We start from the raw sequence: 16,809 nt of genomic DNA on the forward strand, positions 1-16,809 counted from the left end.
AAACATCATTATTTCTGGAAAGTCTCCAAGTATATGTTTGCTAGGTATAATCAATGAAATCGGCATGCTTTAAAACGTACATGTAATTTTCTTCCATTTCATGCCATCTGGGTACATTCATAGTTCCTAGTGTAGGTGGAATTTCTATCAACGCTGATAAAACTTACCATTCTTCAATTTCAAAGACCATTGGTTTGGTTAACAAAGTAACGTGGACTAAATTATCATTTTATTGCTAACTTTTATTTCATTGTTTAAATTCTGGCTAATGTATAAAAGACTGCTACTATTCATTTCTGCTTGTATGAAAAACATGCCTGACTGGCCTTTAATGCACAGAAAGCAAACCACTCTTTTTAAGGTGGTGGAGGGACCCCTCTACATTGCTACCTGCTTTTCCAGCGAGTTACCTGTTCAAGAGTTCCGTCATGAAGGTGTCTTTGGTTGAACATGTAACAGGGCTGTGTCTATTCCTTGGTTCAAACTTCAGTTGGCTGTAAATGTCTTGTGGTGGTTTCCGATTATTTTTGCTTTGTAAACCGCCATCTGGATTATCTGCTGACTTGGTGTCCTTGACAAGCTCATTTTCTGTCTCACACTGTGGTTCAGGCTTCTTTTTCTCTTTTTTTCTTTCCGATTTTAGTTGTCTGTTTCCAAACCCCAAGACTTTTGCATCTTTCTTTTCTACTTTGGTTTTGGAGATGTCCATTTTCCTGCTACTCAGAGCTGGAAGTCTACTCTTCCGAAAACCAAACCAGCTGGCAAAAGAAGGCCCAGCCTTCTGCTTTGCTTCTACAGAGGTGGGCTTTGTTTGCACTTGGCCCTTTTCCACATTCTCCTGAATGCACAACATGACCTTTTCTTCGATTGTGGGTGAGAGGGGGGCTTCTGAACTCACAGCATCAGTCGCAGTTGCAGAGGCATCTGGATGCCTTCCAGAAGTTTCTAGCCTGGATGTACTGCTTGTTTCAAAAGTGCTTGGATGCTGAGTCCTCCCCGGGCTCTGCAGGGCTTCAGGGCAGTCTGTTGGGGTGGGTGGGCACCGGTGGCGGTCACTGCCTGGTTCCGCAAGTATAGCCACACTGGGGCACTCTCCCTGGCTGAGGGCCGGCTGGTTTTCCTTCCCAGGTGGGATGAGGAGTCCCTCAGACTTTGGAGGGACCCTCAGAGGCAACTTGCTTGGGCTCCCATGCTGACTGCTGGAGCTGCCGGAGCTCCCCAGGGAGCCCTGCCTGGAGGAGGGGTGCCCCAAGGGCCTCCCAGCACTAGGGAGACTCTCCAACATGGGAACAGAAGGGGCCTTGTTGGGAGAGCTTTCCATGGAAGAGTTCTGCCGGGTAAGAGAATTGCCTCTCTCAGCAGTATTGGTAATGATCTGAGTTCGGACTTTGCCTGGCCCTTCCATGGCGGGTGTGGAAGGCTTGTCTCCTGAGTGCGCACTGAAGCTCTGGCTGCGGGCTTTGGCGCCATTCATGCCCAGAGCTGGTTTGAGGTGTGGTTTGCTGGAGGAAAGGGATCTTTTCATGGATCTAGTATCTACCCCGTCCCTTCCATCACTCCCAGGGATGCTACTCTCCAATGACTCTTGTAGTGCTGTTTCCAGGGGAAGCCCCTCAGCTAAACTGTCCTGTGCTTGTGAATCCGGTGTGGTCACGTTTCTCTCACCTGCTGTGATCTCCATGCTTGCTGGATTCTTGGAGTCCTCTGGCTTAGACTTGTTCACAGCCACGGAACTTTTGGAGGCTTCATTTAAACTGTCTTTTTCATGTTTCCCTGGCACGGTGGAACTTTTCCTGAGCAGCTGGGGAGACTTCATGAGCACTTTGAGTCCCACCGGAAGGCGAGTTTTCAGTCCTTTCTCATGAGCACTTTGACAACCATGAGGGCTGTGATGGCTTTTGGAGGGTGATGAGGACAAAGAGGGACTACTGACCTGAGATGATGGTGACTCGTTTGCCCCTAAGAAGGAAGGCTTGGGGGGTGTGGAGGCGCTATCATTCAACTGTCCTTTTCTCCCTGGAGATACACTTTTGGAGGACGTCATTTCCAGTGGCTCATGGGTTGAAGGAGAAATCCTGGGAGTCTGTAATCCTGTGTCCATTTGTGGGGTCCCAAGTGTTTGGCGAGGAGAGGTTTTCGGGGCACCTCTCTTCGGAGAGACCTTTGGAGGCCCCAGAGCCATTACGGTGAAGGAGCTGGAGGGGGCGTGAGCAGGGCATCGGGTTTGAATGACTGCTTCTGGGGAGGGTGTAGGGTAAGTGAAGACAGGCTTTTTGAAGGCCACAGAAGGTTTCTTCCTCTGCACTTCTGTCGCGGCCTGATTAGACGAAATAACCGGAGCAGAGATTCCTTTCAGCAGAGGGGATTTGAATGGGGTCCTTGCTGTTTCACTGAGGACCCTGGTTTCAGACTTGGTGGATGAAGGTGCTGGTGCATAGTCATAGCTGGGCCTGGCCAGCAGGGAGACGGACCTGCCTGGAGGGGGCGGAGGGGAAGGGGATTTCACCCCTGCCTCTGGCCCAGAGCCACAGTGTTCATCCCTCGTGGGGGGCTCTCCGCTGTCGCTAGACTCAATGGCAGGCCTTGACCGTGACCCTGGAGTCTGACTCTTGGGGCAGTGGACCCAGTCCCTCCTGCTGGGCAATCTGGAGCTGTGCAGAAGTTGGGTGGGATGTTTTGGAATGTGTGGATCTGGTCGTAATTCAAAGAGGGGTCCTGAGCTCTCAGTCTTCACGAATCGTGAGAGTTTCCCAGGAACTGAGGCCGCTGATTTTTCAAGAGTCACCAGGCCAGATGAAGGGAGTAGTGTGGAGGCTTCCGGCTCCATTCGTTTTGATTTCTGAGGTGAAGACTTGCCCCTGGCAGGTATTTTTGTGAGATTTTGCTTGTGATAGATGCCCATGGGCGCTGAAGACCTGGAATTACTCTGGCATGATAGCGTGTGTGTGGGCTTGACCGGCTTTTGCTGCTGAGGATTTTGTGTCACTGTCCTGGAGCCGAAAGATTCAGTGGACACCCTGGGAACATTATCTGCATTATCTTTTGGAATGTTTTTCTCAGTGTCCTCTTCAGACCTTTTAAAGAAAGTATAGTCTCTTGCAGCAGCTCCTGGGTGTAAACAAGTAATTCCCTGAGGTAAAAGTTCAGCATGTTCTGCCTTGGGTCCAGTAGGAGCTGAATTGATGGAAATTTCATTTCTGGTAACAGTGACAACTCCAGTCTGGTGAGAGCTGAATTCAATGGGCTCACCGTCTTCCGCATCAAATATCACGGTAACACATTCTTCTGAAGAAGTCCTTTTTACAACTCTTTGCTGCTTAATGAAACTAAACGTCTTTGGCCTAGTCTCTGAAGGGACGGGCACTTGTTTTTCCTCCTCATCAGGAGACCCACATAGAGATTTTCCAAACCCCACAAGAACATCCAGGTTCTCCACGGACTTCTCGGTGTCGGCAGCCAGTGACATGTCTGAAGGACTTTTCTCATCACTGCTCTCTATGTGCAGCTCATCGAGTGTTTCATTGTCATCAGTGTCTGAAAGCTGGAGGTTGAGAGCCACGCAGCCATGGCCTTGGCCGTGTGGGCCCCTCTCCCTCTGTACCTGAGGCGTCTGCACACTTGGGCACAGCTTCCTCTCCAAGGGACAGCTGCTGGCGCAACTTGTCAGCTTTTCAGGCCTTTCCCTGGGATAAACTGAGGATGTGCTTTCCAGAACGTGTTTTCTATTTGTTTCCCAGCCAAACAGACTGTCAGAAACACTGTGGGTTAGTTTACTGCCTTGCGGCCTGTAGCTCTGGTTTGGAACTGCTTGGAGCAATGCGAAGGTGGAGGAGTCATCGTCTGCATCATCGTGGGAATCTAGATCATAAACAAATGTCTTGTGGGGCTCCTTGCAGGGGCTCCCCAGGTCAGCTGTTTTGCAGGGGGGATACTCCTTGAGGCTGCTACTTTTAATTCCTGGAGAATATATTCCTTCATTCGAGTTCATGCAATCCTTATAACCCCATTTGGTTATCACTGATGGGGGTTCAAGTAACACTTTTCGCTTCTGTAGCTTTCTTAGCCCTTCCAAAATGTGGCTTTCCTTGATACGAGTTGGAGGTAGTTCATTTGTAGGACTAGCAAAGCCACTTGGGAGCGAAGAATCAATACTTAGCCTTTTATCCCAGTTTTGTGATGATTGCTAGGAAAGAAAAGTAGACATCAGAAATGATTAAACCACATAGATCACACATATAGAAAAGGAAAAGTCCATCATGGGACTTAATTTGCACTAGTGGTTGATAAGTATTCACATATAAATGCCTACATTAATTAGCTAATTAATGTATTCACGAACTATGCAGCAAATATTGATTTTGCCAGGTCCTGTGCTAAGCAGCGCAGTGATCTCAAGAAACAGAAGGTAAAGGCCCTGTCTTCATGGAGCAGAAATCCCAGCAGGGGAGAGGAGAATTGGCCACAGCTCACTGTATGTAAGGGAGAAAATGAGAAGTGCAAATGTTGTGGGTACTCTGGAGATTCAGAGGAGGGAGGCCACAGACAGGTCTGTTTGGAGAAAGGCATAAAGGAAAGGTACGTCTTTTTTTCTTTTAAACTTACCTAGCTCTTGAAAGACAGGTTTGCCTTAGGTTAAAAGTGGGGGAAATAACTTCCAGATGGAAGACATGGGATGGGCGAAGACCTAAGTCAGAAAGTACATTCAAGGTACATTGGGGGAATGACTAGAAAATGACATGACCTTATTGTAGAGTGTCTATGATAGGTGCAGCGGGTAGAGCTGGAAAAGCAAGTTGGTTCATATCTTTATGCTCACATTTGATAGTTCTGTGACTTCATGACTTTATTGGGTAGGCAACAGATATCTGTGAAAACTTTCTTAAGTTACCACACACATACACACAACACACACACAGCAGCTGGGCATTCGCTGTTAGAACCTGATAGTAATTATTCACCTACCAAATTTAGAAAGGTCAATTCCTTGCCCATCACCCTTCCCCAATGCCAGCCTCAGCGTTAGAAAAATGTATGGGAAATGACAGAGAGAAAAGACTGTGCTCTACATATTCATTTTTTTTTCATAGTTTGCTAATAAGAAATGGAAGGGGGCGGGGGGAAAAAGAAAGCTAACATTTACTGAGCCTCTGCCATATACCAGCCATTTACAGAGTACTTTCACTCCATCTTCAGAACAGGCAACTGAGACTCATTGTTGGGTCTGTTGGAGATTACACAGAAAGAGCTGGAGCAAAGGTGTGAACTCTGGATTCTCAGGCTCTTTCTACAGCATTGTCGATTTCGACTCAGTTCAAAAGTGGCCACGAGGGGACATGAACCCAGGCAGTCTGGCCCCAGAGCCTGCAGCCCTAATTGATGCTATACTACTAAAGTCAAGCTTGGCCCCTCTTCTCCCCTTTACCTTAGTCAGTGTCACAATAGAGATCACAGGTTACCCCACACTATTTCTTAAATGGTACTTGCAGAGTTTAGAGGGCTGACCTAGCGACTTCTTAAGAAGGCTATTTGGGCTGGGCACAGTGGCTCATGCCTGTAATCCCAGCACTTTGGGAGACTAAGGCAGGTGGATCACAAGGTCAGGAGTTCGAGACCAGCCTGGCCAACATGGTGAAACCCCACTCTACTAAAAATACAAGAATTAGCTGGGTGTGTTGGCAGGTGCCTGTAATCACAGCTACTTGGGAGGCTGAGGCAGGAAAATCGCTTGAACCTGGGAGGTGGAGGTTGCAGTGAGCTGAGATTGCACCATTGCGCTCCTTCCCAGGCGACAGGGTGAGACTCCATTAAAAAAAAAAAAAAAAAAAAGGCTATATGATTAATGGTAAAGAGCTTCAAGAGAAGGCTCTGGGTTTCAGAAATGCACTCTATACCAGTTTGGCTACATCAGTCTCCTCCCTGCCCCACACGCTTATGTGCAGAGGTTGAAAAAAAGGTCAGAAACTTCCATTTGAATCCGGGCTTCTTAGTACACTGTAAACATTTGCTTACATCTAAGGCATTTTCATGAAAATTACTCTTGCTATCAACAATGCACACATTTATTTGTTTTTAAATCAAATTATAATTTTTCTTTAGGAAATTCTCCACCGTCAGAAGTTGCTGGCAGTAGATGCTATTTGGTGATGCTGCCCCACTTCCTCTTCCCTGTACCATTACAAACTCCTTTAGAAATCAGAAGAAGTCCCATTAGTGAATCTGGATATTACAGATCCACCAGAAAGCAGTTGCCACAGTGTGAGTTTCTAAGAATTTCCATGATCCCGATAGTCATGTTGACAATAAATAAGAGAAGCCAGGCCAAAGTACCCCACAAGAGCTTGAAAAATGTGGATGTGTTTGCCCCCCAAGAAGATATGCTCAGCCTCTGCCTTGCCTCCTTTCCGCCATTCGGGAGCCTGCCCAGTGCTGCACTGCGACTTGCCCCAGAGCCAGTGGCTGCAAACCTCCCAGGGCCCAGGCTGTCTGCCCGGTGAGATCAGCCACATTCCTCCTTCAGTCCTCCACAGGAGGTTATAGTATTTAATAGCTGGAGAAAAGCCTAGGCCAATCTTGAAGCTTGGGGGTGAGAGACACATGGATGCCCTGTGGGAGTGATGGTGGGGAGGAGCTGTCACTTCCCACAGGCAGATCCATCCTTTGCTGCGAAAGTGGGAAGAGAGTTGCTCTTGGGAAGCAATGTGGCTGACTAAAAGATGCTGTTGCTGAGGTTGAGGCCTGTGTTTAATGTCCACAGTCCTCTTCCATTTCTTGACTGGACAAGAATCTTATACATTTTTTTTCCTAAAGGGCGTCTTGGTCTCAATGGGAGCAAACCAATCTCAATCACTGAAGCAACCTCACCACGTTTCAGGCTGATTCAACAAGGCCAGTATAAAAGAACAATTAAGAATGTGGGTTCTAGAACCTTCTGGAGCCTGCCTCTGCCATGTACTTACTGCCTGTGGCATCTTGGGCCAGTTACTTAACTTCTTCGCACCTCAGTGTTGTCTTCTGTGAAATGGGGAGAATAGGAGAGCCTACTTAGTAGGCGACTGGGAGCATTACATGATCTAATGCTTCTGAAGTCCTTAAAAAGCCGTGCTACATATGGTAATTTCTCATCAACTAGAGCCAAATTCCTCTGTAGGGCAGGCTAGTGCATTTCATGCAGGCTTCCTTTCTGTTTCTACACAAGTATTTTAAAAAAACATACTTGTGAACTCAAAAAGCGCAATCAATCATATGTTAATCGTTACGTAAGTTACTACACAAATTCATATTAATATGATACATGTTTATTATGTAAGTTAATACTACATGAGTATCCAGCACAAAGTAAGAAACTGCAGAACTTTCTTAAGTAATACACATTTCAAATGTCTTCATGAATCCGGGTCTGGCTTGTTAGGTCCCTGAGAAACAAGACTGTTCACTGTGAGATGTGACAGGTGTCCTGCTACTCCACGACCATGGCAGAGCCCTATTAAGGATCCAGAAAAGAGCCACCTGACTGTCCATGAAGTGCCTTAAGAACCTTCTTTTTCCTCATTCAGGGGAGAGATTGCCTTAGAACATCAAAAGCTACTGTAATTGGAAGAATTCCAGCCAAAAAATAAAAGAAAGTGAAAAGCCTTTGAGAGGCAGAGAGAAAAAGAGGTGTGAAAGTGAAAAGAACAGAGCTAGGGGCTCTGGGAGCCAGCGATATTCACAAAGCGAGGAAACATCCCTGACCATCTTTCCAGTCTGTTCCGAACCAGGCTCTGAGCAGTCATTATTCAGAGCACCTAACAACTCCTTAGAGGGGGCAATTTTGATAATGCAGCAGGCTCCGTACTTTGCATTGGAAGTCTGAGTACAAGGGAAGAAGCCCTAAACGCAAACGTGAAATCTTCTGAGTTCTTGTTCAGAGGATGACAAAGCTACTCCCTCATCAATATCTCCTGCGAGTTCTGGATTTTCTTGGTTTCTACACTGCTAAAACCATGAACTAAATGTATACAAATGGTAGAAAAATGACCTCCAAATACACCGATCCAGGGTTTCCATTCTCGTGTGCTCTTTCCTTTTCTCCAACATTAGGGAATGGATAAAACAGCTATTTCAAATATTTCCCTTACATCAGTGTACAAAGAAGTCTACGCAGGGCACGAAGGAACCTCCAGCTCTGCAAGCCCACTGTGTAGATGGGAGTCATTCTAGTAGTAGTAATTATTAAAAATCCTGGTAAAGGAACTCTTGGCATGTATATAAGTAGAAATATGCCTACCTGCACTGAAGTTGTGGTCTCTGTCATCTCACCATGCTGCCTCCAATTTAGAGTCAAATAGTGTTTTACAAGGCTATGGCACTGATGAAAGGAGGTCAATATAATACATGAGCAGGTGCTCCGCAAATGGTGGCTTCCTTCTTACCCCTCCCACCTGCCCTTCACCTCCATGACCAAATCCCACCAGAAGAGGATTCTCTTCTGGTTCAGTCTGATGCCACAGTGCTTAAAAGGAGGCCTTACCCTTTTCCTGAGGTTCTTCCCATCGTGCCACGTGTAGGAGGAGCCACTGGAGTACTCGCTGCAGGTGCTTGAAAGAGACAGTTCACTGCTGCTGCTGTAGCTGTTTCGAGGACAGAGATGACCAGGGATGACAGCCCCCAAGCCAGGGCATTTCAAAGCTGATTTTGTATTTAGCTGGTGTTCCTGAAAAAGCAGGACAGCTCTGAGCAAGGGCTTTGCTCAGAGGAGAGTAAATGTCAACACAACCTTATGGTGAGGTAGGTGGGAATACAGATGCTCCTCAACTCATGGCAGGAGTACATCCCGATAAACCCATGGTAAGTGGAAAATCAGCTGAGAATGTACTCAATACACCTAACCCACAGAATATCATAGCTCAGCCCTGCCTACACTTACATTAGCCTACCATTGGGCAAAGTCATCTAACACAAAGCATATTTTATAATAAACTGTTAAATATCTCATGTAATTTATTGAATACTGTGCTGAAAATGAACATCAGAATGGTTGTATGGGTGCTCACAGTACAGTGTCTACTGAATTTGGCTCCATCACAGAGTTTAAAAATCCCGTTGAACTACCCTAAACTACAGATTGCCTGTATAGTATGTTACGATAGTTAGGGGCAGACTTTGCAGTCAAATTATAGGCTCAGATCCTGGCTCTGCCTCTCATTGTGTGGCTATGGGGAAACTATTTACTCTCTTTCTTTCTTAAAAGAAAATCGTGATGTTAGGGTGTCAATTTTAGATCTTTCCTGCTTTCTCTTGTGGGTATTTAGTGCTATAAATTTCCTTCTACACACTGCTTTAAATGTGTCCCAGAGATTCTGGTATGGAGGGGGGAGGGATAGCATTAGGAGATATGCCTAATGTAAACGACGAGTTAATGGGTGCAGCACACCAACATGGCACATGTATACATATGTAACAAACCTGTACATTGTGCACATGTACCCTAGAACATAAAGTATAATAAAAAAATAGAAAGCTTAAAAAATAAAGAAAGAAAGAAAAAAGAAAATCATGATACTATTGCTTATCTTATAGGGTTATTGCATGGACTAAATGAGGGTCTAGTTGTGAAGCACATCACAGCATCTGGCCTATAGCAGGTGCTCAATTATTACCAGCTGCCATCATTATTAGGCAAAAGTATCACAGAGGTGTTCTTATTTTATCTAGCCATACTGGTGAGAATATCAAATCAGTATCAAAACACGATTCGAATGCTACAAAAGGACGAAGATAGAGTCACATCTTTGACTACGGGGTTCAAGAGCATGCAAACTGGCTGTGAGTCTAGTGGTCTGGATCCTGGGCTAGCCACTGGCACTAAGCATGCACTCTTGAGCAAGGAAGACTTCTAACTTCCATGGTCTTCAATATTTTCTTTATAGAGGGTGCTGCCCTTTGAGATTTCTGCTATGGTTTCCTCTGGTTCTGATGGCATCATTCTAAGTCAACAACCAGATGCTCATTGCCTATCTGTGCTACCTCACAGGAAGCCATCCACAGCAAACACCAAACTCAGGTATCATGAGCCTCCACTGTAAATATCATAGTGCTTTCTATATCCAATCCTGGTTACCATTTGGCCATCCACATGGCAATAACCCTAACATCAAATAGATCTGGGTTCTTGGTGGAAGGTTCAGGCTGTTAGAATTCTAGTGGTTCTGCATAAGGCAAAAGTGACAAATAAAGTTGTAAACCTCCGAGCACATCTTGACAGCCACATTATAGGCCCCTCGTGTAACAGATGAAGCTCTACAAACTGGACAGACTAAATTAATTTACATCCCAACCACTGAGAACAGAATCTCTCTATTACCGTCTAATTCTAGTCTCCTATTTATATAAAGCTTTGTCTCAGAAACTCTTTGATGGGAAGCCATCTGTCTGTGTCACTTGCAGAGTGGCAAAGCCTCTTACTTATACAATTTATTGACACTTTGTGGGTGCCTTTCAGTACCTGAGTACTTATCACTGTTCTCCAAATGCAATTCCAACTGACGGTGACTAAACGCCAGCTTGCGGAAGGAAGGTAATGATGATCCTACGGTACTTGCGGTAAATATTAAACTCCCACATCAGTATATAGGGCATGTTTAATTTACTCTCTAATCAATATCTATAATGCTTAATAACATTAGATTTTCAGTATTAGGCATCTGCCTTACTATCAATACTTCATTTTTGCTGCAAAACAATCTCTTTAAGTGATCTAAAAATGCCAAGACATTTTACTATCCTACTTCTTCCCCCTGAAATTTGGCTCTAAACATCACTGAAAGGAGAAACTTGTCTTAAAACCAGGCTTTCAGCAATATCTATTGATTTATGACCTTGCTTATTGCCGGATGTAACTTAGTTCAGGGGAGTTCATATCTGTATCTCCACAGATGCCCACAACCCGCGGTTGTGCCGCAGAACAGCAACTGCCATTTCAGCCTCAGCCACGGTCGGCACCTGGAATGTGCACTGAGCAAACTTTCAGAAAGAGCTCATCAGGCTCCACTTCTACTGTGTGCTTTCTGTTTTCTCCATTCTGTCCTCTCATATTTTGTTGTTTAAGTAAGCAGCGTGGTGGCTGCTATTTAGGACTGCCTCTGCTCTGACAGACGTGTCTACTCTCCAGAGAGAGAGAGAGACTGTGTCTGCTGTCCCACCAGGCTGTCCAGATCCAAACTCCAATTGCCTTTCTGCACTCTGCCTGGCTTTTGGTTACAGTTTACATTCTGCCTTCTCCCAATGTATTAAGGGAGGCTTGCATGCAATTCTCTCTTATCTTCCCGCCTGTTCTTCCTACTACATGTATTAAAATTATATCTATTTTTACAACTCAATTTCCAGGTCTCTTTTAATGAATAAGCAGCCTTGCCCACTCGTGCCCATGTGTATACCTCCTGTATAGACGTTGCGTAAGATGACAGGAAACTAGGACTCAGAAGATGGGCTGGGGTGAGAAGGAATTGTTGCTTCTTCCTTGGCCTTGAACTTGAGATGCCCTGATTTTTTTCTTTTTCTTAGATGAAGTTTAGCTCTTGTTGCCCAGGCTGGAGTGCAATGGCATGATCTCAGCTCACCGCAACCTCTGCCTTGCCTCCCAGGTTCAAGTGATTCTCCTGCCTCAGCCTCCCAAGTAGCTGGCATTACAGGCATGAGCCACCATGCCTGGCTAATTTTGTATTTTTAGTAGAGACAGGGTTTCTCCATGTTGGTCAGGCTAGTCTCAAACCCCCAAATAAGGTGGGTGATCCACTCAAAGTGCTGGGATTACAGGTGTGAGCCACTGCGCCCAGCTGAGATGCCCTGATGTGATGGCAGATGCTTGAGGGAGGTGAAGGCCTGTGAACATCACGTGGGAGCAGGCAGGGGCAAAGATGCTTAAGCAGAGAGGTGTCCTCTAAGACAGGCTTTTCACACTTTAATGTGAACTAAATCACCAAGGGATCTTGTTAAAATGCAGATTCTGAATCAGTAATTCTGAGGTAGGACCTGAGATGTATGTAGTATTTTTAACAAGTTCCCAGGTGCTTCAATGCTGCTATTCTGTGACCAGGGCTTTGTGTAGCAAGCCTCTAGGAGAAGCTATTAAAGAAGTATGTCTCTTGTGTGGATTCCCCAGCAGCATGTTGTGGTACCTCACAGTCTGACATGGGCTGTGCTAAGCCAGACAAAAGGAATGGTTGAATCTGCCGGCTGGCAGGCACGTGAGTTAGGGAGAGTGTCTGTGTACGTGTATGTGTAGTGGTGGTTACAGGGTAATTCCTTGCAAAGGCGGCGGCCACTCCTTTCTACTGGGAAATTCTCACACCTTCCTACACTTTGGAAAATCAATGTTTGAATTTAATAAGGGATGCAGAATCCCTGACATCCTGGCTGCAAAGTGAGCTCTTTTTTTCCTCCAGTTTCCTTCATCAGCATGTGATCGTCACATAGGATTATCTACTCCAGTGAATAACTGCTCTGTGGTTGAGCACTGGAACTCCAAGGCCATTTATGAGGTTTAAATTCTAGCTTTCACTTGCTAGCTCTTTGAGCTTGGGAAAATTACTGAACCCCTCTGTGACTCAGTTTCTTTCTTTGTAAATGGAGATAATGAAAGTAGCTACTATATGGGATCATTGTGACGACCGAACAGCCCCTGACAAATGCTAATGCTTAGGGACTTTTACATGGGTTTTGCTGCTATTATTAAAAATGTTTATATATATATATGTATTTATACATATACATACATATATACGCACACATACATATATAAAAACATTTATATATAATATATATTTTTATATTGTATATTTATATATACACATATATACACAATATATAATATATATTTATATATTGTATATTATAAATATATATAAAACATGAAATATATATGTACATATACATACATACATATATACATATAGAGAGAGAGAGAGAAAGAGAAAGAGAGAGAGAGAGACAGAGGCTGGGTGCAGTGGCTTACACCTGTAATCCCAGCACTTTGGGAGGCTGAGGTGGGTGGATTGCCTGAGGTCAGGCGTTTGAGACCAGTCTGGCCAACACGGTGAAACCCCGTCTCTGCTAAAAAATACAAAAAAATTAGCCAGGCGTGGTAGCGTGCACCTGTAATCCCAGCTACCTGGGAGGCTGAGGCAGGGGAATTGCTCGAACCAGGGAGGTGGGGGTTGCAGTGAGCTGAGATCACACCACCGTACTCCAGCCTGGGCAACAGAGTGAGATTTCATCTCAACAACTATATATATATACACACACACACACACACACACACAAACACACACATGTGTCTTGGCTCTTCAACTAAGCCATCAGTGAGTTCATGGTCTCCCTACGGGACCCTGTTTTACACTTCCTGATATCCTCTCATTTCCTGATGCCTGGTGCCTAAGTAGTAACTACATTAGGCAATAGTCAAACGTGGATGGACTTTGTTACCAGAGATCACTGATGTGAGCTTCTGGATCCTGGAGAGACATATTAGTAGAGCCCTTTCTCAGTGATCATTTCTACCTTTGCTGTGGTTTGCTGTGGGTGTGGCATGGTACCACATATTAAGAGAACTGAAGAGGGCCAAAGGGACAGAGATCTTATGATTGTTGCAATATTGTTAGCAGGCACTGTGTACACACATTTCCTGTGTTATCTCATTTAATCCTCGCCACAACTCTCTGAAATAGAAATATCATTATCCTCGTTTTCTAAAAGGGAAGACTGAGGCATTGAGGTTTTCATACCTTGCCCAAGTTGCCCTGTCAATATACCATTCTGATGCCTGCCCAAGTCCAAGCCATCATGCCATGATGCCAAGTGAGCCCTCTGGCAATGAGCAGAGCTCCCAGAGATACACAGAACCCCATGAATCCCAGCGAGTTGTCATCAGTAATAGTGATTCTTCTTAAAATTCTTCATAAAAAATGTGTATTAGCTTCTCTTGCAACATTATCTTAATTATGTTAACAGGCAAAAATACAACCTGTCTTCTGCACTATCCAAAATGTATTTTCCTCATTGTTTATTTTTAGATTACTACCCTGAATGATTCATATACTTTAAACATTCTTACTGTGACAAATGCTGTAGAAAATCTACAATTTTAGTTAAAAAATAGAGATAAAGAATGAAGCTGGCCGGGTGCAGTGGCTCATGTCTGTAATCCCAACACTTTGGGAGGCCGAGGCAGGCAGATCACAAGGTCAGGAGTTCAAGACCAGCCTGAACACCATGGTGAAACCCCGTTTCTACTAAAAATACAAAAATTAGCTGGGTGTGGTGGTGAGCACCTGTAATCCCAGCTACTCAGGAGGCTGAGGCAGAAGAATCGTTTGAACCCAGGAGGCGGAGACTGCAGTGAGCTGAGATCACGTCATTGCACTCCAGCCAAGCAACAGAGTGAGACTCCGTCTCAAAAAAAAAAAAAAAAAAAAAAAAAAAAAAAAAAAAAANTGAGGTGGTAGGATTGCTTGAGCCTGGGAGGTTGAGGCTGCAGTGAGTCATGATAGCACCACTGCACTCCATCCCAAGCAACAGAGTGAGACTCCGTCTCAAAAAAAAAAAAAAAAAAAAAAAAAAAAAAAAAAAAAAAAAAAAAAAATTAAGCCCAGGGTTTCATTCTTCCCATTTTTAAATAAAAACTCCACACTTAAAAAAAAAACAAAAAACAAAACACACAAAAAAAACCCTCTTGACCTTAAGGCTATATTATAGATTGGATGCCATTAGGTCTTTATAAATGTTTAAAGTGACAACATTCCACTGAAATTCAATTCAAATCTAACTTGAGAATATTTTCATTTAATGGTCTATCTACACTGATAGAGTTATTCAGTAAAATAAAAAAACAGTGATCCACAAATGTTCATGTCATTGTTTTAAGCCTTACATTTTTCATTATATATTTATTTGGCAATTGTTTTTTTTCAAGTTACTCCTTTTATGTCAATGAGAGTTAAAAAGCCATGCTGGTTAAAGTTTTGCCAAATAAGCACAAAGCTAACCCCAGCTAGAGGAAAAAAATGCAGAGCCCATGAATTTTTAAAAGTTCATACATAATACATCATAAAAGTAGGATGAATAATATGGGATGTGGGTTTTAATAAAAAGCTCCTTGACCATTTCTCAGAGACTCTGAGATATAATCAATATCCAAAAAAGGTGTCTTGGGGACAAAACCAAGATTTATGATATTTCTGTGGAGAATGACACTTTCTGCTTACTATATCAGCTGGGGGACATGATATTGAATTTCAGAGAACACAAGAAAGGAAGGTATTTTTATCTGCCTGACAATGCTTCAAGGATGTGCTTTATGGTTCGCTTGTGACATCATAGTTGATGGAAGGAAAATAACAACCGAAACAAGTGTTCTGAAGGCAGCTGGGAAACTCACGTGCAGCTCAGCATCAGTTCGTGACTGTGTCAGACTTCGGCTTCTTTCCACCTCTGAAAGCAAATCTCCGGATGAAAGATCCAAGAGGCGTGAGTGAAGTTTCTAGGTAAAATCAAGCAGAAACATTAAATAGCGATAATTTAATTACTTGTTTCAAAATCCTGCCTTGGACAGTTAAATCTCAAAAGAGTTGGCATTTCCAAATTAGATAACACATGTCCTAATTTTAAAAAGTTTATTCTAGTTTATCAGTGTTCCATACACGTATATGTATGTGTGTATGCAAATTACATTTTGTAAACAATAATCATGCTTTTACAGTCTGTCAGTCTGCCTTGGAAGATATGTCGTAGAAAAATATAAGTAGTAGTTAAAAAATAAGCAGTAGGAAAACTATGAATACTCTGATCTATTTATTGGGTAGTATGAAAATTAACATTTGATATTCACATTAAGAAAACCAATCACCAAGTTCACCTTATTATGTTGTGCAGTGGTTAAAATCTGAGCAGATAATTATAAAAGTGACCTTATTTCTAAACAGCATTGATCTTGTGAAATCTTCCCTTGGACACATTTTAGCTCAAAGTCATTAATGTCATCTGTTAGGAACAATTAATGTGAATAGAAAATAATTGCATTGGGGACCTGGGGACTCTGAGGATTTTGTACATTAATATTCACGTGCTATTCAATTATATACTGAATTCTTTATTTCAGTTTTGTTTGGGAGGCCTGCTAAGCCAGAGACATTTCACTGTATTAATCTTGATACTAATTACTAAGGCTTTTCTGTGGACATTAAATTTGATCTGTTTAATTGCAAATACAATAAAACTCGTGATTTATGCCTAATGTTTCTGCTAGGTGATGACATTTTGAAAATGGCACTTACAGCCTGGCTTGTCTTGGTTACAACTTTTGTGGCTCCAGATGCTAAAAAAATCTAATTGAGTAAGTAAACAATGCGGCTAAGCGTGCCTCTCTCACTTCTGAAAAGTTTTTTCTACTTTTTCCCCCTGGAGAGGCCCTGCTGCACACTGATGCTGATCTAAGAAATGCCTTTGCTTCTTTGCCACTAAGCAATGTTAGAATCATCTTAGAGGGCAGGGCTGTCCCACAGGTCACTCTGTCCCAGCACATCTACCATGTAGTCAGCAGGGACTACAAACTCCACTAAAATGAGCCACATTCTCTCTGTTCCCCATTCGACTCTCTTTAGGCTGAACTTCTGTGAGAGCCCTGAGTACTTGGTTACTTGATTATTCCACAAACATGTATGCAGCTCCTCCTGAAGGACGGCATTGTGACAGGGCTGCATTCTATCCTCCTGCAAGTGTAAAGGTATTTGTTTTGCTGTTGTGGGTTGGCCAGTTCTCCTTCTCAGTGGACCTTCC

The 16,809-nt window shown here is 43.7% G+C and overlaps 1 protein-coding gene across 3 annotated transcripts in view; it reads right to left on the reverse strand.

Annotated features, from left to right (window-relative positions):
* Nucleotides 1–16,809, reverse strand: part of NCKAP5 (NCK associated protein 5) — an 835,293-nt gene that overhangs the window by 113,357 nt on the left and 705,127 nt on the right. For 2 of the 3 annotated variants that reach the window (XM_025404545.1, XM_025404544.1), the window contains exons 10-12: nt 15,413–15,514; nt 8,510–8,692; nt 411–4,183 (exon numbers count right to left, since the gene is read on the reverse strand). In XM_025404545.1, coding sequence (XP_025260330.1) covers nt 411–4,183; nt 8,510–8,692; nt 15,413–15,514 — 4,058 coding nt within the window. The remainder of the gene's footprint in view (nt 1–410; nt 4,184–8,509; nt 8,693–15,412; nt 15,515–16,809) is intronic. The other variant, XM_025404546.1, reaches the window with a different exon arrangement.

Source organism: Theropithecus gelada, chromosome 12 (genome assembly GCF_003255815.1).
Source record: "Theropithecus gelada isolate Dixy chromosome 12, Tgel_1.0, whole genome shotgun sequence".
In the NCBI taxonomy this organism is placed as follows: Eukaryota; Metazoa; Chordata; class Mammalia; order Primates; family Cercopithecidae; genus Theropithecus; species Theropithecus gelada.